Source organism: Macrobrachium nipponense, chromosome 12, assembly GCF_015104395.2.
Source record: "Macrobrachium nipponense isolate FS-2020 chromosome 12, ASM1510439v2, whole genome shotgun sequence".
Classification (NCBI taxonomy): Eukaryota; Metazoa; Arthropoda; class Malacostraca; order Decapoda; family Palaemonidae; genus Macrobrachium; species Macrobrachium nipponense.
This window is the reverse complement of record NC_087205.1, coordinates 25,397,059-25,422,768: the sequence shown is the minus strand read 5'-3', so window position 1 is coordinate 25,422,768 and position 25,710 is coordinate 25,397,059. Positions and strand designations below refer to the sequence as shown.

The following is a 25,710-nucleotide window of genomic DNA, read 5'->3' as shown; positions in this document are numbered from 1 at the left end:
CATTTAAAGAGGCAGAATGAGGTATCTTAACTGACATAATTAGTTACTTTAACAGTTACAACAATATTTCTTTAGGAACCATCAATTTTGCTTTCAGCTTTACTTGTCTTGTTTTTGTCATGGCTGGGCGTGGAAAAATAATGTTCTTAACTATAATGTATGCTTTTTCTGCTGCTTAAAATTGATAAAAACTAACAGTTGGGAACTGATAGTATGAACAAGCAGAGGCTTTATTAAGGAAGAGTTCTTGCAATAAGGAAACAATCAGGTTATAAAAGTTTAAGGTCTATTCATGCATTTTCAGTCTTGTCAAGTTGGGGTTTTGCTAGTACCATACTACAGTTTGTATTTGTTGACTGCTTAATAGGGCAAGTCTAGCAAAAGCAGTACAAGATCCCCACCCCCACAAAAAAAAAAAAAAAAAAAAAAAAAAAATTAGGATTACAATACATGAGCATAAATTACATCTTTAAGTTATTTTAATTTCTTAAGACAAATATAGGGGTATAGTATTGGTCCAATGTAATTGTTCAAAATCATACCTAAAAAGTAAAAAATACAACCAACAGCAATACAAAATTACCATAATGAAAAATTCTGACCTGTAATAATCCTGAAGACTGAGGTGAAAGTTAGGTTAAAAAACTATCCTACAAAATATTACATGGTGTCAGAAACACAGGTCAATTACAGAGAAAAGGAAAACTATTTCTTACCCATTTTGTTGTGCCTCTACATCTGCATGGTTTAACCCATGGGGCTGTTTCATCATCTTCATCTGTTGCATAACAGACCCAGCAGTAACGTTTACTGTAAAGAATAAAAAAGACGGTAAGGCCATCAAAATATATGTAATTTTAGTTCTAATATTCAAACATAACTTGACAAAAGCAATTCTAACAGCACAAAACATTAAAATTGGATGACACATTACCAACAAATTGTATACTTCTATTAAAAGGCATTAATGCCTTTAAATAAGTATTTCTTCACGGTGACAGCAACAAAAAAGAAGAAAAACAAGTGTAGCAACAAACTTTTCTAGATCTCGGAAATATGCATAAGTACATTAGAAAATTATGTACGTTGGTAAATATACAATACACATGAATTTAGATAGTATAATTACTTCGGTATATACACTAAAGGCATGAGGGTAAATCCATACAAAAATAAGACCTAAAATTAGTCAAAACTATCATTGCATTCTCATTCCATGATTTGCTTTGCACAATTGCCACTGCCAATCTAACTGCAAGTCTATTAGTCTCCATGAAATTCATCACATTCTAAGTTTTAATCAGTTGGTTCAGTCAGGGGCTATGTGAAGGCAGTGACCTATGTCATGAAGCTGACTTTCCCAACTGAAATCTGTTCTGACAACATTGCCATCGTCTTGAAGGCTGCCTGTTGAAACAGCTTGCCTCCAGCCTCCTAACATCATAAGCTTCACAAACATTCTAGCGTAACTGCTATGAAAAGTGTCATGTGAATAACTCCTCAATGGCTCCACTAAATGTCAAATCCAGATAATGGTTCCCTAATGGACCCAGATCCATGAAAAGTGGCTGAATCTGGTGAAGAGTCTTCTCTATGAAGTTAAAGTGGAACCTCTGTTTTTGTCTGTAATCTGTTCCAGAACGTCTCACAAAATCCGAAACATACAAAATCCAAAACAACAATTTGTTGAAAATTGTATTTTTCCTAACTATACAAACCTGAGGTCCTTTACACATAGTCCCACCTCATGCCACCCCTCGCTCTGTGTTTTTTCCTGGGCCTAAAGCAAAGTGAATCTTCATCTCCCAGTCGCGCGGTGCGCTGACTTTTGGAGAAGCAGTTAACTACCGAACTCCCCTGTTCGAAGCTTACGACCAGTTCCAGCTGCCGCAAGTTACACTCCTATTGTTAAAGGACCTCAGGTTTGTATAGTTAGGAAAAATACAATTTTCAACAAAATGATATTGCTATAATACAATAAAGTTTCATACATACTTACCTGGCAGATATATACATAGCTATCGACTCCGTCGTCCCCGACAGAAATTCAAATTTCGCGGCACTCACTACAGGTAGGTCAGGTGATCTACCGCCCTGCTCTGGGTGGCAGGACTAGGAACCATTCCCGTTTTCTAATCAGATTCTCTCTTCCACCTGTCTCCTGCGGGGAGGCTGGGTGGGTCTTCAATCGTATATATCTGCCAGGTAAGTATGTATGAAACTTTATTGTATTATAACAATATCATTTTCATACATTCAACTTACCTGTCAGATATATACATAGCTGATTGACACCCTTTGGTGGAGGGCAAGAGACAGTTAACTTACTGACTAGACAGGTATACAACATATGTTGTAGGTATAAATAAACTTTGGTTCCTACCTTATTAGATGGAAGACTTCGTGGCTACTGACCAGGAGTCTGCTTCACCTCAAGAGCCTTAGTGAGATAGTGATCTGTGGCCAAGAGTTCTTGCTGGTCTGTCGATGGGGTCTTATCCACTTACTCGGCAGAGCCTAACTGGCATTTGTCAAGGGGTGCTAATCCGCTTATATGACAACACGCCTTCTTTAAGGAGCACACAACCGATCCTGATCACACCGAAACCTAAACCCGTGTTAGTTCTTTAACGATTGTTAAGAGGTCATCCCCAAACTCTTTAGCAAACAACCACAAACTCGAAAATCATACATACAAATCAAACAAAACAATTTGTACCCCTCTAATAGTCAGCTGTCACTCGATTTCCTAATGAAGAGAAGTGAAGGCCGCCAGTGCGACATCTGACACTCCCATGCACAGGAAACACAAGAACACATCCGACAAGAGGGTTACGTACACATATTTAAGGATCAGTGCTCTCTCCTTTACCCAGAACCGTCTGTGCTGACACAAACGGACTAGAGAAAAACATTTCTCATACGTTTACTCGCACATCTTTTAAATAATGAGATGCAATACTGAGTTTGCATCTCCAATAGGTTGCGTCCAAAATATTTTTTTTTTAAGTGACCTATTTCTCTGGAACGCAATTGATGTCGCGATTGCCCTTACCTCATGAGCTCTTACTCTTAATAGATTTAAAAGAGTCATCTGGGCAGTTCTTATGAGCCTCGGTAATTACACTTCTAACAAAGAAGGCCAAAGCATTTTTAGACATAGGTCTCTTGGGGTCTTTCACCGAGCACCATAGACCATGTTGTGAGCCTCCCACTCGCTTCTTTCTGTCCAGATAGAATTTCAGTGCTCTAACTGGACAAAGTGATCTTTCTATTTCTCTGCCTACTAGGCTAGTAAGTCCTTTTACCTCGAAACTCCTAGGCCAGGGGTTCGAAGGGTTCTTGTTTTTGGCAAAAATGATATTGTTATGATACAATAAAGTTTCATACATACTTACCTGGCAGATATATACATAGCTAAGACTCCGTCGTCCCCGACAGAAATTCAAATTTCGCGCCACTCACTAGGTAGGTCAGGTGATCTACCGGCCTGCCCTGGGCGGCAGGACTAGGAACCATCCCCGTTTTCTATCATATTTTCTCTCTTCCACCTGTCTCCTGCGGGGAGGCTGGGTGGGCCTTTAATTGTATATATCTGCCAGGTAAGTATGTATGAAACTTTATTGTATCATAACAATATCATTTTCATACAATCAACTTACCTGTCAGATATATACATAGCTGATTGGCACCCTTCGGTGGAGGGTAAGAGACAGCTACTATATGGAATAGACAGGTAAACAACATATGTTGTAGGTATAAATAAAACCTTGGTTCCTACCTGATAGGTGGTAGACTTCGTGGGTGTTTGCCCAGTAGTCTGCATCACCTCAAGAAACTTTAGCGAGATATGTGATCTATGGCCAAGAGTTCTTGTGGGTCTGCCGATGGGGTCTTACCCACTTACTCGGCAGAGCCCTAAAAGGACTTCGTCAATGGGTGCTGATCCACTTATATGACAATACACCTTATGAAGGAGCACACAACCAATCCCGACCACCTGATCCTAACCATATGTTAGAAACTAAGGATTGTTACGAGTTTATCCCCGAACTCGTCACAACAACCGTAACTCAAAAACCACTACGCACACATACATAATTTTCAAAAAAAAATTATACCCAACTAATTGGATATGACAAGAATTCTCTTACTGAACAAACATAGACGGCCGCCCGTGCGAGCCTAAGTCCTCCATTGTTCGAAGAGACTCTCGACCATATCCAACAAGAAGAACAGTATATACATTTAAGGATTGTGTCGGCTCCCGTACCCAGAATCGTATCTGCCGATACGATAGGACCTAGAGAAAAACATTCTCATACGTCACACGCACGTCTTTCAAGTAATGAGATGCAAATACTGAGTTGCATCTCCAATATGTCGTATCTATGGATGTTTTTAAGTCGACATATTCTTATAAAACGAGAGAGACGTCGCTACCGCTCTTACTTCATGCGCTTTTACTCTTAGTAGATGTAACTGTTCGTCAGGACAGACCTTATGAGCGTCCGTATGACGTTTCTTACAAAGAACGCCAGAGCATTCTTGGACATCAGTCTTGTGGGTCTTTTACCGCGCACCAGAGACCTTGTCTAGAGCCTCCCAACTGACGCTTTCTCTGAAGGTAGAACTTCAGCGATCTAACAGGGCATAGAGACCTCTCTGCTCTCTGCCTACGAGACTCGACATTCCTTTGACTTCGAATGACTTAGGCCAGGGATTCGTGGGATTCTCGTTTTTCGCTAAAAACAGGGTCTTAAACGAGCAAATAGCCGAGTCTCCCTTGAATCCTACTTTATCCTGCAGAGCTTGTAATTCACTAATTCTCTTTGCCGTAGCTAAAGATAATAGGAATATGGCATTTTCTAGTTATGTCTCTAAACATGCCAGATGGGAGGAGGTTCGAATCTATCCGATGACAGATATTTTGAGGACTACGTCCAGGTTTCCAGTTCGGAGGTACTGGTTCCTTAGACTTTGAAGTCTCAAACGATCTTATGAGATCGTGGAGATCTTTGTTATTTGCCAGATCTAATCCTCTGTTCCTGAATACAGCCGAGAGCATACTTCTGTATCCCTTTATTGTGGATACGGCTAGATGAGATTTTACTCTCAGGAATAGCAAGAAATCAGCAATTTCCGCTATAGAGGTAGAGGAGGAGGACAACTTCTTGGATCTACACCACCTTCTAAATACCTCCCACTTCGACTGGTATACTTTCGTAGTGGAGGTTCTGCGTGCTCTCGCGATCGCGCTTGCCACTTCGCGAGAAAAGCCTCTCGCTCTGACAAGTCTTTCGATAGTCGAAAGGCAGTCAGAGCGAGAGCGGGGAGGTTTTGATGGTACCTCTTGAAGTGTGGTTGTCTGAGAAGATCCGTCCTTCTTGGTAGGGATCTTGGAAAGTCTACGATCCACTCTACCACCTCCGTGAACCATTCCTGGGCCGGCCAAAAGGGGGCTATTAACGTCATCCTCGTCTCCTTTGACGCAACAAACTTTTTCATTACTAACCCAGGATTTTGAATGGGGAAAAGCATAAACGTCTACTCGAGACCAATTTAGCAGGAAGGCGTCTACCATAAGTGCTCTTGGATCTTCCACGACCGAGCAAAAACACTGGGAGCCTTTTTGAAATGAATGTTGCGAAGAGATCCACATGAGGAGTCCCCCACAGAGACCAGAGATCGAGACACACTCACCCCTGTGTAGTGTCCATTCTGTATGAAGGACCTGGTTCCTCCTGCTGAGCCTGTCCGCCCTCACATTCTTTACTCCCTGTACGAACCTTGTCAGTAGGGAGATGTTCCTGTGAGACGTCCAAAGTAATAGGTCTCTCGTCAGCTCGTAAAGGAACGAGGAGTGCGTCCCTCCCTGTTTTCCGAATGTAGGCAAGTGCGGTGGTGTTGTCCACATTTACTTGCACTACCTTGTTTGATACCAGAGGTTCTAGACTCTTCAAAGCCAGATGTACGGCGAAGAGCTCCTTGCAGTTTATGTGCCAAGTCACCTGTGCTGGTTCCCAGGTGCCTGACACCTCTTCTGAGCCTAATGTCGCTCCCAACCTCTCTCCGACGCGTCGGAGAACAACACTAGGGTCTGGGTTCTGTGTTCTTAGAGAGATCCCTTTGTTTCTCTTCCAGAGGGAGCAACCACCCATTGTAGGTGTGACTTTGTTTCCCTTGGAATGGGAAAAACGTCTGACAGTTGTCCGGTTTTTCCAGCTCCAAGACCTCTTGAGGAAGAATTGAAGCGGACGAACATGTAGTCTTCCTAGAGGGAAGAATTGTTGTAGCGAGGAAAGCGTCCCAGAAGGCTCAACCATTCCCTCGCTGACGTTTGTTTCCTTCTCTAAGAAGAGAGAGACTATACGCAAACCTTTTGCGATTCTCTCTTGCGAAGGAAAAACTCGAAAACCCCGAGAATCCATCCGAATCCCAGATAGACTAGGTCTTGTCTGGGGTCAGCTGAGACTTCTCGAGGTTCACGAGCAATCCCAACGCTTTGATCAAATCTAGAGTTAACATTAGGTCCTCCAAGCACTGTCTCTCTGATCTGGCCCTGATGAGCCAGTCGTCCAGATACAGAGAGATATTTAACTCCTTTGAGGTGAAGAAACCTCGCCACATTCTTCATCAGGCTTGTGAAGACCTGAGGAGCTGTGGACAGGCCGAAACACAAGGCTCTGAACTGAAAGATCCTTCCCTCCGTCATGAACGGAGGTACTTCTTCGATGAAGGGTGGATCGGGACATGAAAGTAGGCGTCCTGGAGATCTAGAGACACCATCCAATCTCCTGTCGTAATGACGCTAGGACTGAAGCAGAAGTCTCCATGGAGAACTTCTCCTTCTGAACAAAATTTGTTCAAGAGAGCTGACGTCCAGTACTGGTCTCCAGCCTCCCGAGGCTTTCGCCACTAGAAAAAGGCGATTGTAAAAACCCCACCAGGGGAGTTTTGATCCAGTACTAGTTCTATCGCTCTTCTTGTCCCACATTTGTTCCACCATCGATCGAAAAAGAGTATCCCTCAGCACAGGGTCCTTGTACTTGGCTGATAGTTCCCTTGGTATTGACGTTAGGGGAGGAGCGTTCAGGAAAGGGATACGATATCCCTTCCTTATGATAGCCAATGCAGACGCGTCTGCCGTTTATCAGTGTCCAGGGCCGGCCTCCAACAATCCTAGGAGCCTGGCACCTACTGGTGCTTGGAGGAGAGATGTTTCATTTTCCCTTTTTTAAAGGGACGAAAGGCAGACCTACCTCTCTTCTCCGGAGCCTTCCTTCTTGCGGGAGGTCTGGAGGTCAGACCACCTCGAAAGGGCTGCAATGATGTACTAGGTCCTTTCTTGTCATATGTAGAAACAGGTTTCTTCTTCCTAGCTGACTGCGTCAGAAGATCCTGAGTCGCCTTCTCAGTTAAAGAGTGAGCTACGTCCTTCACTAACTGAGAAGGGAACAAAAAGTCAGAAAGAGGCGCATACAGTAGAGCTGCTCCCTCCTGAGCATGCGAGACCGCCTTGTTAAGAAGGCGCCATTACACCGTCCTTTTCTTTAAAAGACCTGCTCCAAATAATGAAGAGATTTCAAAAGATCCATCCTGTACCGCTTTGTCAATGCAAGACAAAATGCATAACAGGGCTTCAGGTTCGATTCCTTCTGAATCATGGGCTTTCTTGACATCACCCCAAGGGACCAATCTAAGAAGTTGAAGACTTCCAATACATGAAAGAGTCCCTTGAGGAGATGATCCAGTTCTGAAATACCCCATGTAATTCGTGCAGAATTGAGACTTGGACGCCTTGAAGCGTCAACCAAAGTCGAAAAATCTGCCTCTGTTGTAGAAGGGAGAGCGATACCCATATTCTCTCCCGTCTTATACCATATGCCTCTTTTCCCAGCTAATCTTGCTGGAGGCATGCAAAAGACTGTCCTGACCAAGTCTTTCTTAGACTTCATCCATGAGTCTAAGGCGTGTAATGCCCGCTTCATCGAGATGGTGGGTTTCATTTTTAGAAAAGACGAGGGCTTCTTCGTCTTAGCACTGGAAAAGAGCGAGCGCGGAGAAGGAGGAGCAGCAGGAGTCAACTCGTCTCCATACTCCTCAAGAAGCAGGGTAGTCAAAACCTTATAGTTGGACAGACCCTCTCTTCCATGATCTTCATCATCCGAGTTTTCCTCCAACTCGGGATCTATCTGAGTCTCCGTTCTCCTTTCTGAACTTTCCTCTTCTGGAGGAGACAAACTCCTAATAGGAGAGGGGCTAAGGGAATGATTACTCTTTCCTCTTTCCCGCTTTAAAGACTGGAAGGCGTCACAAGCTCCGGCTTCTCTTGAACTTTAGAAGACGCCTTGTATGACGCTTGCCCGTTATCCGAGCGTCATGGCTGACGTCTCTTGCTGACGTCTTGATTGACGCTTCGCGCCTGGAAGACGCTCGATCTCTAAAGGCGTCCTACTCGGCGTCACAATATTGGACGGAGCGTTACGTCTAAGATCTGCTTTCAATGACGCTTCACTTCTAAAAGACGTCTTACGTTTCTCTGGCTTTACGAAACTCTCGTAAGCCCCCGTTCTAGCTCTCGAACTCAAAGCTTCTGCAAGACGTTTAGCAGTTTCACGTCTGTTCTGACGCTTCTCTTCGAGCAGGTGAGAGAGGACGAGACTTCTTAATTGGAAGCGTCACGTCCTTCCGAACGGGGCGCAAACTAAAACTCCCACAAGATGATGACAGTTGTTCCTGAACTGCCATAATTATCTTTTCTTGAATCGCTTCTCCCACGTCTAGTGCATGACGCCTTTCGTCATCACTCGGGGAAGAAGAATGAAGGGGTACTTCCGCACAAGCGTCAGGTGACGCTGACGCCACCTTCGCTTTCTTAATAGCAGACGGAGCGTCATCTGAGAAGCGCTCTGGGCTCGAGTCTATGTCGGGCTTCATATGACGCTTCAGCGGTCTCGACAAGTTCGACTCCTTCCACCCTCGTTTAGGTGAGGGAGAGGGAGAGGACGAGAAACACGCGAAAGACGCTTTTTCTATAGCGCCCTTGAGCCGCCTGCCATGAAGCAGAGCTAGCTGAAGGGACGTCTGACCGTTGGGGATTCCCCACGACCTCCTTAAGGCTTTCGACTTTCCTTCTCCTCTGGGCATGGGAGCTTGGAAGAGGTCTAGGCCTCGGGAGCGTCGCAGGGACGATCTCAAACGCCCCCTCCACAACACTGAGAGAACTCACTTCACTGAAATGTTCACTATCACTAGCCTTACCTTTGGAGTCCGCCATCTTGGACTTCATGTCTCTAATAGTAGCTTTCAGATTGGCGATTTCCGATGCCGAATCCGAAAAAGCACCTCTGAGAATGAGATATATAGGGAGAATCTACATCAGTAGGATTAGAATTATCCGTGAAAGGCTCAATAGGCCTTGAACTCACACCTTTCAGCCGTCTAACTCTATCCCTCTCTAACTTCTTCAAATAAGAAGTCAAAGTCTTCCACTCTTCTGCATTCAATCCCTCGCATTCCTTACAAGTATTAATAGCAGAACACTGAACCCCCCTACATTTACGGCATACAGTGTGAGGATCAACCGAAGCTTTCGGTATCCTCACCCTGCAGCCTTACATTCACACACATTCTCACATCACATTAGAATCAGACATACTGAGAAAATTCCAAAAAGAGTTATTCCAAAAACAGTCCACAGTAGCGAATGCCAAAACACGATCCAAATACGTCACCAAAAAGCCGAAAAAAACGTTTGATCAAATGTTGAAAAATGAATCTAAGTCAGGAGGTAATAACAACAATGTTGATACCACCGGCGACAGAGAAAATATGATAGAAAACGGGGATGGTTCCTAGTCCTAGCCGCCAGGGCAGGACCGGTAGGATCACCTGACCTACCTGTTACGCGAGTGGCGCGAAATTTGAATTTCTGTCGGGGACGACGGAAGTCTTAGCTATGTATATATCTGACAGGTAAGTTGATTGTATGAAAATAAGAGTCTGGAATGAACAAAACGCAGAATCTTCTTTGAAGCCAACTCGTGACTCAAGGGCGTGCAACTCACTGACCCTTTTAGCCGTAGCCAGAGATAGTAGAAATATACACTTTCTAGTGATATCCCGGAATGAAGCCGTATGAGGTGGTTCGAACTTTTCCGAGGACAGAAATTTCAGAACCACATCTAAATTCCAGCTCGGAATTCTAGGTTCTACTGACTTCGATGTTTCAAAGGAGCGGATGAGATCGTGCAAATCTTTATTATTCGTCAAATCTAAGCCCCTGTTTCTAAAGACTGACGAAAGCATACTTCTGTATCCTTTAATTGTTGGTACAGAGAGATGTGACTTTTCCCTCAGGAAAAGAAGGAAATCCGCAATTTCGGTTACAGAGGTATTGGAAGAGGACAGCTTCTTCGACCTGCACCAGTTTCTGAAAACTTCCCACTTCGATTGGTACACTCGCCTAGTAGATGATCTGCGGGCTCTAGCAATTGCGCTTGCCGCTTTGCGAGAAAACCCTCTCGCTCTGACAAGTCTTTCGATAGTCGAAAGGCAGTCAGAGCAAGAGCGGGTAGATTTTGACGGTACCTCTCGAAGTGGGGTTGTTTGAGCAGATCTATCCTGTTTGGAAGAGATCTGGGGAAGTCCACTGTCCAATCCATCACCTCCGTGAACCAAATTCGGGATGGCCAATATGGGGCTATCAGAGTCATTCTGGTTCCCTTCGAGGCCACAAACTTTCTGACTACTTCCCCAGAATCTTGAATGGGGGAAAAGCGTACACGTCTAGCCCTGACCAGTCCAGGAGAAAGGCGTCTATTGCATAAGCCCTGGGATCTTCTACCAGGGCGCAAAATGTATCTATCCTTTTGGAGAGAAACGAGGCGAATAGATCTATCTGCGGTTTCCCCCAAAGATACCAAAGGGTCTGACAGACTTCCGAGTGGAGGGTCCATTCTGTAGGAAGGACCTGGAACCTCCTGCTCAGTCCGTCCGCTCTCACGTTCCTCTCTCCTTGAACAAATCTCGTTAGAAGAACCACGTTCCTTTGATTTGCCCAAATCAGCAGATCTCTTGCCAGTTCGTATAGGGCGAGAGAGTGAGTTCCTCCTTGTTTCTTGACATAAGCCAGAGCGCTCGTATTGTCGGAGTTTATCTGTATTACTTTGTCTCTGATTATCTGCTCGAAGCTCCTTAGCGCGAGGTGAATCGCAAAGAGCTCCTTGCAATTTATGTGCCATGACACCTGCTCTTCCGACCAGGTGCCTGACACTTCTTTGGACCCTAAAGTCGCACCCCAACCTGTCTCCGACGCGTCTGAGAACAATGTCAGGTTTGGGTTCCGTACTTCTAAGGATACTCCTTTGTTTTCTTCTAAGGTGGTCAACCACCACCCTAATTGCTGCTTTACTTCTAATGAGATTGGAAACGTGTCCGAGAGCTGTCCTGTCTTCCAACTCCAACTGCTTCTCAGGAAGAACTGAAGCGGACGGAGATGTAGTCTTCCTAGAGGAAAGAACTGTTCGAGCGAGGAAAGGGTCCCCAGAAGGCTCAACCATTCCCTCGCTGAAGTACGTTCTTTCTCTAAGAAGTTCAATACTGTGGCACAGCCTTTCCTTACTCTCTCTTGAGAAGGAAATACTCGAAAACCCTGAGAATCCATCTGAATCCCCAGATAGACTACGTTCTGGCTGGGGACCATCTGAGATTTCTCGAGGTTCACGATTAATCCTAATGTCTTTGTCAATTCCAGGATTGTTGACAGGTCCTCCAGACACTGCTTTTGAGACCTGGCCCTGATGAGCCAGTCGTCCAGGTATAGGGAGACGTTTATCCCTTTCATGTGAAGGTGTTTTGACACGTTTTTCATCAAGTCTGTAAAGACTTGGGGAGCCGTAGAAAGGCCGAAACACAGGGCCCTGAACTGATAGATCCTTCCCTCGAACATGAAACGAAGGTACTTCCTCGACGAATGGTGAATCGGGACGTGGAAATATGCGTCTTGAAGATCTAGGGACGCCATCCAATCTCCTTGACAGAGAGCTGCAAGTACTGAGGCAGACGTTTCCATGCTGAACTTCTGTTGTTGTAGCGAATTTGTTCAGCGACTTACGTCCAGTACCGGTCTCCATCCCCCCGAGGCTTTCGCTACAGGAAACGAGAAACAAGCGATTGTAAAATCCCCGGGGAGCTTTGATCCAGTACCAGCTCTATTGCTCTTTTGTCCCACATCTGTTCCACCATTTGACGAAGAGTATCCATCAGAACAGGGTCCCTGTATCTGGCTGCTGACAGTTCCCTCGGTGATGTTGTCAAGGGTGGCCTGTCCTTGAATGGGATATAATAACCCTTCTTGATTATTGACATTGACCAAGGATCGGATCCTATGTCCTTTCCCATGCTCACCCGCAAAGAACTGTAACCTGGCTCCTACAGGTGTCTGGAGGAAAGATTTCTCATTTTCCCTTCTTAAAGGGACGGAAGGCAGATCTTCCCCTTTTTCCGTTGACTTTCTTCTGACGATGGATCTAGCCTGAGGGCCTCCTCGAAAGGGCGGCTGTTGTTGAGCTGGCCTAGAGGCTTTCTTTTCCTCACTGGCCACAGGTCTATTTTTCCTTGAGGATTGCCTTAAAAGATCTTGAGTGGCTTTCTCAGTTAGCGAATGGGCAATGTCTCTCACCAACTGAGAAGGAAATAAATGTTCAGAGAGAGGCGCATACAGCAAAGCGGATCTCTGCGAAGGCGAGACGGCCTTAGTGAGAAAGGCACTATGAACCGCTCTCTTCTTTAGTATTCCCGCACCGAAGAGGGAGCACACTTCCGCCGATCCATCTTGAACCGCCTTATCGATGCATGTAAGGATGCTATGTAAGGTTTCAGGGCTTAGTTGTTCTTTTTCATGGGACTTCTTAGCAATAACCCCAAGGGACCAATCTAGGAAGTTAAATACTTCTAAGGTATGAAAAAGTCCCTTGAGGAGATGGTCCTCCATTTCCGAAAGACCCCATGTTGCTTTCGCTGAATTTAAGGCATGTCTCCTCGACGAGTCTACGAGACTGGAGAAGTCCGATTCAGCTGAAACGGGCAGACAATATCCCATATTTTCTCCCGTTTCGTACCATATGCCTCTCCTACCCCTTAGTTTAGCGGGAGGCATGCAAAAGATCGTCCTTCCTAACTCCTTCTTTGTCTTGATCCAGGAGTCAAGAGATTGTAAGGCCCTTTTCATGGATATGGCCGGTTTCATTTTCAGGAAAGATGAAGACTTGTGCGCCTTCGTACTTGAAAATAGAGAGTGCGGAGAAGGAGGAGCGGCTGGAGTCAATGCATCTCCATATTCTTCTAAGAGAAGAGCAGAAAAGAACTTTCTAATTCGAAAGCCCTTCTCTGTTAGTAACTTCGTCCTCCGAGACGTCATCTAAATTAATAGGCTCGGAAGGAGAAGGCTCCCTTCCCTCCTCTGTCTCCTCTCTTGATTTCTTCCTTTCCGAAGAAGAAGCACTTCTATTAGGAGAGGGGCTAGGAGTAACTCTCTCCTTACGTTTATCATTAGGCGAGTCACGTATAACTGTTTTACGCCTGTTAGACTCCTGTCGGATATCAAGCTCTTCATGAGGAGAATGGCGCCTGGCGTTTTAGCAGGAGTATCTCGCTGAGAATACTCCTGGAGCATGGTAGGAGTAATCCTGTTTGGAATACTCCTGGCGCCTGACAGTCGTAACACCTCTTCGAATACTCCTGCCGTCTGGTAGTGCATCTCGCTCCAAATACTCCTGGCGCCTGTTAGGAGTAAGTTAAGCTCAGAAATACTCCTGGCGCTTGGTAGGCACATCGCGCTTCGAATACTCCTGGCGCCTGGTAGGAGTAAAAAGTCTAGAATACTCCTGGCGCCTGGGAGGAGTATCGAGGTCAGAGTATCTCTTCCCGAATACTCCTGACCTATGGAAGGCGCATCTAGTTCCGAATACTCCTGTGGCTTGGTAGGAGTATCGCTCATGGAATGCGCCTTTTTCGAATGGCAAGTATATTGCGCTTAGCCGGGGCGCTTTACTCTATCAGGATCTCTCTTCTCCAGTTGGCTCTTGTTGATTGGATGAAGATCTGGGCCTAGAACGATCTACAGTAAAGTCAGGCTCTTTGCGCCTACTTGGCGCTGGCTCCTAGTTGGCGCCAGACGCTTGGCAGGAGTTACTTCCTTTCCCACGTCTCGCCTGCCTAACGCACCGCTCCCCCAGAGATGGCCGCTTGTGCGACAACTCCCCTGGGGGGAGGGTTTCGTCGCGCCCCCCCCCCGACAGGAGATCGGTATTTTGGATCTCTTAATCGGAAGCCTGTCATCCTTTTTACGAGTAGGCTCTTTAGAAAGTACTCCTACCAAAGACGCTAATTGCTCCTGCACATTCATCAAAATTTCCCTGGTCGAAGGCTCATTCGAATCAGGAGAAGGAGATCTGGAAGGCGCTCGAGAGTCTTTTACATTCCAAGGATCTAACTCCTTTCTAGCTTTCTTGATTACCGAAGGCGCATCCTCTTCAGAGAAGCGCTCGGGGCTAGAATTGAGCTCAGGTTCTTTCCAATTCCTTTTCAGCGGATGTGAAAGCTTCGATTCCTTCCATCCTCTTCTCGGAGAAGGCGAACTAGATGATGAAAAGCACTCACGAAGGACGCTTTTCCTATAGCTGTCCCTGGCAGTCTGAGATGTATAAGATTCTGCGAAGGGACGCCTGATCGTTGGGGATTCTCCAAGACCCCCACCCCCGTAAGGCTTTCGACTTCCTTCTCCTCTGGGCCAGGGAGCTTGGAAGAGGTCTAGACCTGGGAGCGTCGCAGAGACGACCAGAAGTCCCCCTCCACTACACTGGGGACAACTAACATCACTCGAGAAACCAAAACATTCACATTCTCTTTACCTTCCAATGCTTCCATTTTTTCTTGCATTTTTGAAGGGAAGCTCTGAGCCCTTCCGCCATTTCTGAGGCGGAATCAGAAGGGATTAACTTGTGAACGGGCTGAAATAGAATGGCATAATTATGAGAAGAAGAAGAAGCTACAGAACTACTAGACATTTTCCGGCTTTTGTAAGCCGCCTTCCTCTCTCTATCTTTCTCTAACTTCTTCAAGTAAGAAGTCAGATTCTTCCATTCTTGCGCACTCAATCTCTCACACTCGTTACACGTATTCTCAATTGAGCATTCAACCCTTCTACAACCACTGCATGTAGTGTGAGGATCTACCGAAGCTTTCGGAATCCTCACCTTACAGCCCTCATTCACACACACTCTGAAGCTAACACTAGAATCAGACATATTCACGAAAATCCAAAGCGAAGTCCAAAAAACAGTCCACGATAGCGAATGCCAAACAACGATCCAAGTACGTCACCAAAAATCAGTCGAAAGATGATCAAAAGCGTTGTGAAAAAAGAATTCCAGTCAGGAGGAAGTAACAACAATGTTGATACTACCGGCGACAGAGAGAATCTGATTAGAAAACGGGAATGGTTCCTAGTCCTGCCACCCAGAGCAGGGCAGTAGATCACCTGACCTACCTGTAGTGAGTGCCGCGAAATTTGAATTTCTGTCGGGGACGACGGAGTCGATAGCTATGTATATATCTGACAGGTAAGTTGAATGTATGAAACTGTTATTTGTTCCGATACGAATACAAACCATCGGTCCTTTAACAATAGGAAGACTCACTTCTTGGTGGGAGGAATCTGAGTCAATGAACAGACTGGTGTTCGTCCAACCTGGTTCCCTCCCTGGTCGTAAGAGCAGAGGGAGGGATCCTAGCCTCTGCCCAATGATCGGGGTATGTACCGCAGGATCAATGGTCAGACCTCTGGACCCAAGTAATAAGAAGGAGGCCACCGTACCTCTTAAAACTAGCAAGCAATAACTTGTTCCTATTGCAAGAGGCAATATGAAGTCATGGGTTTCTCTCTTGTTGGCTTCCATCCCCCCCATTGTTGGGGAAAGTGGTGGATAATCGCTCCTATCCCTAATGAAAGGGGTAGGATGGGGCTCGGTTGAGTAGCTCACCTGCATCGGTCTCCTGTTCCAGCGTAGTGACGACCGCGTCCCTCTGCCCATAAGTAGAGGGGGAGAAAAAGATGGGGAAGAGAAGCCAGTCACACTCTCATTCACTCATCCATTCATGCAGTCACACAAGGATGCGAAGCTGTTCTGTCCACTCGGGTGCTGGGTAAGCTACACAACTTGTTGAACAGCCACCACAGGTCCCAAGGAAAAAGTGTCCAAGGACCTGTGGGCTATATCCCGAAGGTAGAAGGAGGTGAAGGTGGTCTGGTTGGTCCAGACCCCCGCCTTCACGACCTGCGCCACGGAGAAGTTCTTGCGGAACACAAGGGAAGGACCAATGCCTCTGACTTCGTGGGCTCTCGGATGAAGGGTATGGATGTCGACGCTACCATCAGCCTCGTACGCCCTCCTGATCACCTCACACAGCCAGAAAGAAAGAGTGTTCTTGGATACTTCTTTCTTGGTCATCCCGGTGCTAACGAAGAGGCGTCAACACTCAGGACTGAGGTGCCGAGTTCTCTTCAAATAGCGCTGTAGTGCCCTCACAGGACAAAGCAGCATCTCATCTGCATCGTTGTCGGTGAAGTCCAGTAGGGAGGGGATCGTGAAAGACTCTAACAGATCGTCAGGGACCGAAGGATTCTGAATCTTCGCTACGAAGTTCGGGACGAAATCGAGAGTCACAGATCCCCATCCCCTGGTATGCTTGACGTCGAAGGATAAGCCATGAAGTTCCCCTACTCCCTTCGCCGATGCCAGGGCCAGCAAGAAGAGGGTCTTGAGGGTCAGATCCCTGTCTGACGATTCTCGGAGTGGCTCGAAGGGTCTTCAAGTCAAACTCCTAAGGACGAGAGTCACATCCCACCCCAGGGGCCTGAGTTCACTGGGTGGGCAAGACCTCTCAAGCTCCTCATTAGCAGGGAGATCTCGAACGAGTTCGAGATATCCACACCCCTCAGTTTCAGGACTAGGGCTCGGACGGCCCTGTATCCTTTGACTGTGGGGACAGAGAGGAGCTTCTCTCGGCGAAGGAAGACTAGGAAATCCGCTACCTGCTGAAGAGTGGCTCTGAGAGGAGATAGACCCTGTCTACGACACCAACCACAGAAGACAGCCCACTTTCCCTGGTACACAGCTGCAGAGGACTGTCTGATGTACCCAGTCATTTCTGTTGCTGCTCGGCGAGAAAAGCCTCTCGCTCGCAAGAGATGGTGGATAACAGCCAGCCACTCGGCTGATCACCTTGCGAATCAGACAGAACAGGGGAAAGGCGTAAACTAAGAGGTTGTCCCACGGGTGTTGAAGAGCGTCCTCTGCAGCTGCCCATGGGTCCGGCACAGCCGAGTAGAAAACCTGAAGTTTCCTGTTGTGCAGGGTGGCGAACAGACTGGACGCCCCCACAGGTTGAAGAGCCTTTCCGCCATGTCTGATCCTGACAGCTGAGCTTGTCTGCTACTACATTCCTCTTGCCTGGAATGTAGCGGGCTGACAGGTCTACTGAGTGAACCACGGCCCACTCGTGCACTGCAATGTCAGCTGGTGCAACGGGAGGGATACTAGGCCCCCCTGTTTGTTGACGTATGCCACTACCATGGTGTTGTTGCACATCAACACCGAGTGTCCCATCAGGCAGTCCTGGAACCCTTGGAGAGCGAGGAACGCTGCCTTGAGCTCCAGGATGTTGATGTGAAAGTGCTTTTTGTGATGATCCAACACTCCTGCAGCCAGTAACTCCTCCAGGTGTGCGCCCCATCCCTAGGTTGACGCGTCTGAAACAGCAACATCTCCAGGGGAAGGGGGGGGGGGGGGGTGGGGGGTGGTGGTCGGTGGTGGTGCACTCCTCTTACGAGGTTCCTGTCGTCCAGCCACCAAGCTAGGTCCTGCCTCACCTCCTCCGTGAGGGACACGGGGAAGTACAGCAGGTCTCTTGCCCGTGACCAACTCTCCTTTAGTTTCCACTGGAGAGACCGTAGGTGAAGACGCCCGTGAGGGACTAACTTCTCAAGTGACGACAGGTGGCCGATCATGACTTGCCACTGCTGAGCTGGCTGTTCCTGCCAAGACAGGAACTGGTAGGCTGCCTCCCTGAATCTACTGATCCGCGAGTCTGCGGGGAAGACTCGTCCTGCTACCATATCAATCAGCTTACCCAGATACTTCATCCTCTGCTTGGGCCTGAGATCTGACTTCTCGAAGTTCACCACGATCCCCAGATTGTGGAAGAACTCGAGGAGTCGATCCCTGTCCCGTAGCAACTACGAGCGGGAGCTCGCCAGGACTAACGAGTCATTGAGATACCTCAAGAGACGTATCCCTGAGTGGGCCCAAGCAGACACCAGAGTGAACACTCGCGTGAACACCTGTGGGGCGGTTGAGAGACCGAAGCAAAGTGCCCTGAATTAGTATACCGCCCTGTCGAGGATGAAGCGGAGGTACTTCCTGGAGGACTGATGAATGGGTATCTGGAAATACGCGTCCTTCAAGTCAACCTAAAGCATGAAGTCGTTCTCCCTGATGGAGTCGAGCACGGAGCGTGCCGTCTCTATTGTGAACCGAGACTGGTGAACGAATCGGTTCAGGGGAGAGAGATCTATCACCGGGCGCCAGCCCCCCCAAAGACTTCTTCACCAGGAAAAGATGGCTGTAGAAGCCCGGTGACCGATCCCTGACGATCTCCACAGCTCCTTTGCTCAGCATGACTTGGACTTCCTGCCGAAGTGCTACGTCCTTGGATGATCCAGAAACATAAGTGTGAAGGTGGACCGGGTTGGAGGTGAGGGGTGGCCGAGACTCGAAGGGTAGTAGATACCCCTCCCGAAGGATGTCTACTATCCAGGTCTCCGCTCCAAAGCGCTGCCATGTTGCCCAATGGCTCGCCAGGCAACCCCCCAACTTCCGGCAGCAGGTGAGGGGGAACGCTGTCCCTAGCGTTTCCCACCTCACTTCATCTTCTTCTTCCCAGCTCCCCTTTGTGAGAAGGAGGGCTGGGAGGAGGGCTGGTTACGGTCGCTCCTAGAAGAAGTCGAAGGCAGAGTCTTTCCCTGGGCCTCGACGATGCGATCGTCTTGGCCGCAGAGGAAGCGCTAACCAAGCTCTTGGGCTTGGCTGCAGTAGCTCGAGGTTGCCCAGACGCCTTCGAGACTGCCTGGTATACTAGATGGTCACTGTCATCAGTGCGCCGTCGCTCCACCGCAGTGTCCACCATCTCTCCAGGGAAGAGAGAGGAGGAACTCCACACCGGTCCGTTGTGAAGACCCAGAGCCGCCTCACGCCCAGCCGCCCTGGTCACTCGGGTGAGGACTGCGTCCCTACGCCGAAGAACCATGTTGGCCCACAGGTTTGCCGTCTGGTGGGCTAGGTAGGAGATGGCTCTACCTCCAGACTGGCACAGTCTCCCAAAAGCCAGGTCACGTTCAGGAGTGATATTTCCTGAAGTGGCCGCGACCTTAGACACCGTGAGGGACCACAGGTCTAACCAGGAGACTGCTTGGAATGCCGCCATGGCGGTTGATTCCAAGGTGAGTGCCTCTTGCTGCGAGAACCATAAGTTCTCCGACAGGATCTGCTGCACAGACACCCCCGGAGTTAGCCTAGCTAGTTCCAGGTTAACCTGTTTGGGTGGCAAAGGGTCCTCTGATGGCACGTAGAATCTCCTCTGTCGCAGTAGAGGTGGGGGAAGTAGCTTGGAAGACCTGTCAGACCGTAGCGAACCCTCCTGTCCGGAGACAAGAGTCCACCAGGAACAGCACCGAGTCAGCCAGAGCCGATCGCAGCAGACCCACCGTCGTCTTGGGTTCCTTCTTAGGAACACAGAACGACTCAAGCCTGGAGGTAGGCTCAGAAGGTGGGAATGGCGATCCTTCCCCGAGGTCATTGTGCTGACGAATCAGCACAATAACCTCTGCAAACGACCTCTGGATCTCAGGAGTGACTGCGTCTTGTGGAGTAGGACTGTCAAGTCCCTCCAACAAGAGCGCCTCCTGAGACCCTCCTCCTTCCAAAGGAGGAACTGCAACAGACCCCTCCCGGTCTTCTCCTGCCACTTGCGCGTACGACCTGGTCGGTCCTAAGACCGTGCCCGGCTCGTAGGGCGTCATGGTGGGACTGTGAGGAGCGCGCTCCTCACGGTCATTCCGGATCACCTCGCTCTTCCCGGCGTAGCCTAAGGAAGTCGAAGGGATCGGAGAAGAAGACCTGACGCTCCCCTCTCGCTCACCATCAGAACCGGTGTGCTTGGGGGGCTGCAGGCGATCACCAACCGGCGGTGGCGATCGAGCTGCAGGCCTCGTTGCACGGCTCTCCGGGGGAGAGTGGCTAGCGGCTAGAACGAGAACAACGGCTCCGGTCCCAAGCGTAAAAGGAGCTGTTGCTGGTCACCCTACCCGCCCGGTCCCGGTGGGAGCGGCGGTCAGGGGACCTGCAGAGTCTGCTGTTGTGATGAGAGCTGGTTTTGACAACGAGGGGACCTCTTCCTTGTCTCAACCCGCAGCCGGTCTGGGACTGTCGCGTCAACCCTGGGAGCCCGCGCATCGCTACGAGAGTGATCGCTGATCTGGCGGGAGTCACCTGAGCGACTCTCACCTGTCTTCCACTCCGTGCCTCAGTCCTGGCACCGAGCGAACTCGGAAGCCTGGATTTTGGCTGCATGGTCACCCGCGGGCGACCGCACACTCGGTACCTCTCGCGAACGAGAGGCCGAGACAGAACCTGATGCAGTAGCAGAGCCCCTAGCACCAGGTGAGGAGGTACCGGTGTTAGCCGGTACCCCTCTGGACCCCGACTTCTTCTTCCTTGCGGAAGGAGACGGGCCCCGCTCCCGAAGGAGCAGGAGGACGAGCGGAAGACCCCAGCATCCCACCAGTGAGACGGGCCCTTAGAAGTTCCTGAAGGAGACTTCTTAGTGGGGGAGGAGACAGCCTTCTTCTTACTAGGCCGTGAAGCCTTGAAAGCCGAAGGGGAAGAGGTGGCAGCAGATGACGACGAAGAAGACGATGAAGACGCCGACGACACCTTCCTCCTCTTCCTCTTCTTCTTTGTCAGCTTCCTCAGGACAGTCGTCAGATCCTCCATCCAGGACGGAGCTGGAGCAATTGCCGAAGCAACACTGCCCGGCTGCACCTGTCCAGAAGGACCTGCGACTGGAGCAGCAACACCACAGGCAGGGATGACGTCGGCAGGGGCTGGTCCAGGTAAGGCAGGAACGTCAGGTACGGCACGAACAGCAGGAACAGCAGGAGGTGGGGCAGCGGCCAGCAACCTCCTGGGTACTGGTGGCTGGTCCAGGGGCGAGCTCTTTGGGCACCGGAAGTCGGGGGCTGGGGTGAGAGCGGCGAACCCAGGCGGCGGTGTTACGACTCTACTCGGAACGCTAGGGAACAGTGCCTGCACTGCAGCTGAAGGGGTGGTGGTGGTGGTGGTGGTGGTTACCGGACCGTGCGTGACCAGAGCAGAGCCACTCGCCAGGTGATCCAACAGCCCCCGAACACTTGGTGTCCCCTGGAGACCCAACGAGCACCACACCTGGCCAAGGTCGTCACCTGCGGCAGTCACACCTGAGGAGGCAAAAGTTGGGTTAGTAGGAGGGGTTCCCCCTCGCCGGGACAAGTCCCACCCCGAGCGAACAGAAGACCCCGAGTACAATTGGATGTCGGGGTACCTCGCCCCCTCTTCCACGCTCAACGGATCGGGCGAAGAGAAGGAGCAAGAAACCCCCCCAAAGGGAAAGGAGCCATACACAAGAGCTGAGATGGAGGGAGGAAAGAAGACGACGTGTCCGTGACCAGGGGAGTAGCCGGAGTACTTTCCAATGACTTCCTGGCAGGCTTACGTCATTTCCTCCTCCCCTCAAAGCGCACCCACTGCTCCTCCGACCACAAAACACAAATATCACAGGGCTCGGCACGAGAGCATTCGTGCCCCCGACACCGAGCACACAATTCATGAGGATCAACCTCCAAGAAGGAGCAGAAGGCCCCACACTTACAGCCCTCCACACCAGGGCAAATCCTGCGGCTGATGGGGGGGCGTGGGGAACTCTCCAGCTCACGAGAATCCATAATAATGGTAATAAAATACAAAAGCACAAGTACTTACAGTATTTTACACAATCACACAAGAATAGCAAACCAAGATTGAAGAAACAAAGCATACGACGAAAGGCGGGCAGAGAGAAGTGGAGAACATGTCTGTCACCCCGCACGGCCGAAAGCAAAGTGAATCTTCACCTCCCAGTTGTGCAGTGCGCTGACTGTCGGACAAGCAGTTAACTACCGAACTCCCTTGTTCGAAGCTTATGACCGATTCCAGCTGCCGCAAGTTACATTCATATTGTTAAAGGACCGATGGTTTGTATTACGTATTGGAACAAACAACGAACACAAAAGCATATTGTGTCATGAAAACACATGAGATGCTTTGTTTGGGTGCTTGATACAGGGCCTAGTCATAAGGAGGGCCCTGGAAGGAGCGTTTCCGGGTGTACGAAATCTGAGGATATTTACGAAACCAGAGTCAAAATTTCATTGGAAAATGTTTACGAAAACTAAATCATACGAAAACCAGGGCGTACAAAATCCAAGGTTTGACTGCACTATACTCTTTAACCTATACGGCTAAAGAAGATTTTAGAATATTTTGCAGTACAATGAACAATAAAATTTAAAACACAAATGCAACGACATTCTACAGATAACAACCAGTTGACATAGCTCAATCACAATTGCTATGAATCACTAAAAAAACATAAAAACTACTTTGGAACAGTTGTCAATTGTTATAAATACGGAGCAGCTGTCCCACACATTGTACTTGTGCCCTCAATTTGGAAGCAGATCCTCGTAAGTGGGAATTGGAGAAGTATGAGGAAAATGGTCATCATAGTGCCACATAGCCAATGTGATAATTAAATGGACTCATTTTTATATGGAAGTCCATTTCTATAAGTAATTTCACATGAAATAAACTCCAAAACACAAAATAGATAGAGTTGGTGCTTGGAAAGGCATCTGAACGCAAAGCATCTGCCAACACAAATTATGAAATGAACTGCTGCAAAACTGTTGTGAACATCATCAAAAACAGCAACTCAACTAAGGATTATGATAATAAGAAAAAGAAAATACAGAGAAACATGCTATTGAACTGGAGCAAACATGGAACCCTCGATGAATTTTTATTAGGAATAGGCCAGCTCAAAAATGCAAAATTCATAAAAATGTAGCAATGATAATTACAGGGATACTACGTACATCCTAACCTAAGGAGCTACATCTACCTGACAGGTAGGGAGGAGGGCCAAAGACTTTCTCAGGTCACTTTTACCTAATAATTACACCAGAAGTGATTACAGGAAAAGCCTTTTATCTTAACCAAACCCTCCACAGGCATATAAAGATTATAAGATAATATATGTAGTACCAAAGCTATATTGCCAATTTTGTTGGAAAGAAGGGGCAAGCATACATAATTTGGACACCTCCATTTTATCCAGTTTCATATTTCAGTAGATCTGGGTTTGGCTAGCCTGGATAGGGTTAATTAGGTTAGAACTGCCTATTGCTTAGAATACACCACAACCATACTACAGTATGCTGGTCAATTCTTTTTCTTCTTATTTCTCTGCATCTTTCCCCATTTCTATGTGGGGTTGATGTTTCTGACAGTTTTTCTCTCCCTGGGTAGGTCAAACACTTTGTCCTCTGACAAGCATTTGTCTCTCATGTTCTTTACCTACATAATTAAGGTAAACAATCACTCGATATTTAATTGGTGAAACAAGAATACAATTACAACTCTAAGCATACCATTCAAAAGATTGAAGTTTCATCAACATACGTAATGTGATATATGAAAGCCCCGTACGAACTAAAATAAGCATGTGACGCTCTTCGTAAAATATGTTTTCAAGGTAGTTTTGAAATCCAATATGGTGGCTATCGTGTGGATGGAAGGGTCTGGTCACGGATGGACACTATCTTTCCCAGCCTTCCCAGCACTCATTTGAACAATGTTAGCGTATATATGTAACGTTTATTGATCTTACTCAAGATTGCAGTTGTAATCAGCACAATAAAACAACATTTTGTTGCCTATATTAGTGAAAGTATGAAACTTGTTATTCCCAGGGTCATGGTTTGAACTGATTTCCTTTTTACCTTGTAATCGGTGGTTTTATCCTTACTGCCATCACAACTGAAACTCCACAGTGCTTATTTGATTGTTATTATACACATTTTGGTCTCAATTCATTCCACATTGCACTTGAACCAAGTTGCTGTTCCTGGTTCCTAAGCGCGCACTCCACAAACACAGTTATGAGCAGCAGACGACGACACTGCAGTTTTATTCCTTTAATTTGTTTACTTTACTCATTACAGGGGGTCCTCGAGTTACGACGTTGATCCGTTCTTACGATGCATCGTAACACGATTTTCAGCGTAAGTCGGAACATTGAAAAATACCACATGATTTAATGTAAATACCTATCAATAACAACGAGAGAACAATTCCTTACCTTTATTAGTTTGATTGGCTTGCACACTGGAGAGGAAGCTGCGGTGCTGGAGAGACTGGGGGAGGTTAGTGAAGAGAAAAAGAACCTCCAGAAGTTGCTGGAGATGCACCAATAACCTTTCCATTTCAATTATTAGACCACTACGCTGCTTAGTTATCACTGTCGCTTTCATAGGAGCAGATCCTTTCACATGTTCAACGATGCGCTCTTTATCTTTGATAATGGTAGCAACGGTCGAACGGCTAAGGCCAAGCGAGCGGCCAATGTTTGTTGGCGTTTTCTCCTTCTCAGATCGCTTTATAATGTCACTTTAATTTCCATGTGATGGCCTTTCTTTTCTTCGATGCACTACCATCAGAAGAGTCGCCTTGCGCTTGGGAGCCATAACAAAGAGCAAAAAACAGTTACAAAAACGATACAACACGAGGGAGAGAGAGGCAGTGTAAACAACCAAAAATGGCGTATGGGCGAGGATGAGCGTAGCGAAGCGACGCCGTCCCTCTCCCCCACAAAGCGTATTCTTCCGCCGTGCGCCTTGGAACTAGTTTCGCGTTTGTTTTACTTTTGCTTACGACGCTAAACCGCGTAAGACGGAACGACGCAAAATATTATTTTTTATATTTTTATGGGGGCGCGTTCGTAACCACGAAACATCGTAAGTCGAGACCAGCGTAACCCGAGGACTTACTGTATTTAGTTCAGCTTTGCTTTGTTATTTCAAAATGTTTATCCAATTCATGTCTATTACCCCTTTTTTGCAACCAAATTACCCAAAAAAATAATTTGTCAAAAATTGTATTTTTCCTAACTATACAAACCTGAGGTCCTTTACAATAGGAATGTTACTTGCGGCAGCAGGAACCGGTTGTAAGCTTCGAACAAGGGAGTTCGGTAGTTAAATGCTTGTCTGACAGTCAGCGCACCGCGCGACTGGGAGGTGAAGATCCACTTTGCTTTACGCCCAGGAAAAAACAGAGTGAGGGGTGGCATAAGGTGGGACTATGTGTAAACGACCTCAGGTTTGTATAGTTAGGAAAAATACAATTTTTGACAAATTGTTATTTGTTCCGATACGAATACAAACCATCGGTCCTTTAACAATAGGAAGACTCACTTCTTGGTGGGTGGAATCTGAGTCAATGAACAGACTGG

At 47.7% G+C, this 25,710-nt stretch overlaps 1 protein-coding gene across 4 annotated transcripts in view; it reads right to left on the bottom strand.

Moving 5' to 3' along the window:
- Nucleotides 1–25,710, bottom strand: part of LOC135224421 (E3 ubiquitin-protein ligase MARCHF5-like) — a 110,563-nt gene that overhangs the window by 77,640 nt on the left and 7,213 nt on the right. For all 4 annotated transcript variants that reach the window (XR_010316725.1, XM_064263405.1, XM_064263404.1 and 1 more), the window contains exon 2: nucleotides 717–810. Coding sequence is in view for 3 of the 4 variants with exons in the window: in XM_064263405.1 (XP_064119475.1) it covers nucleotides 717–810 (94 nt within the window). In the remaining variant the exon portion in view is untranslated. The remainder of the gene's footprint in view (nucleotides 1–716; nucleotides 811–25,710) is intronic.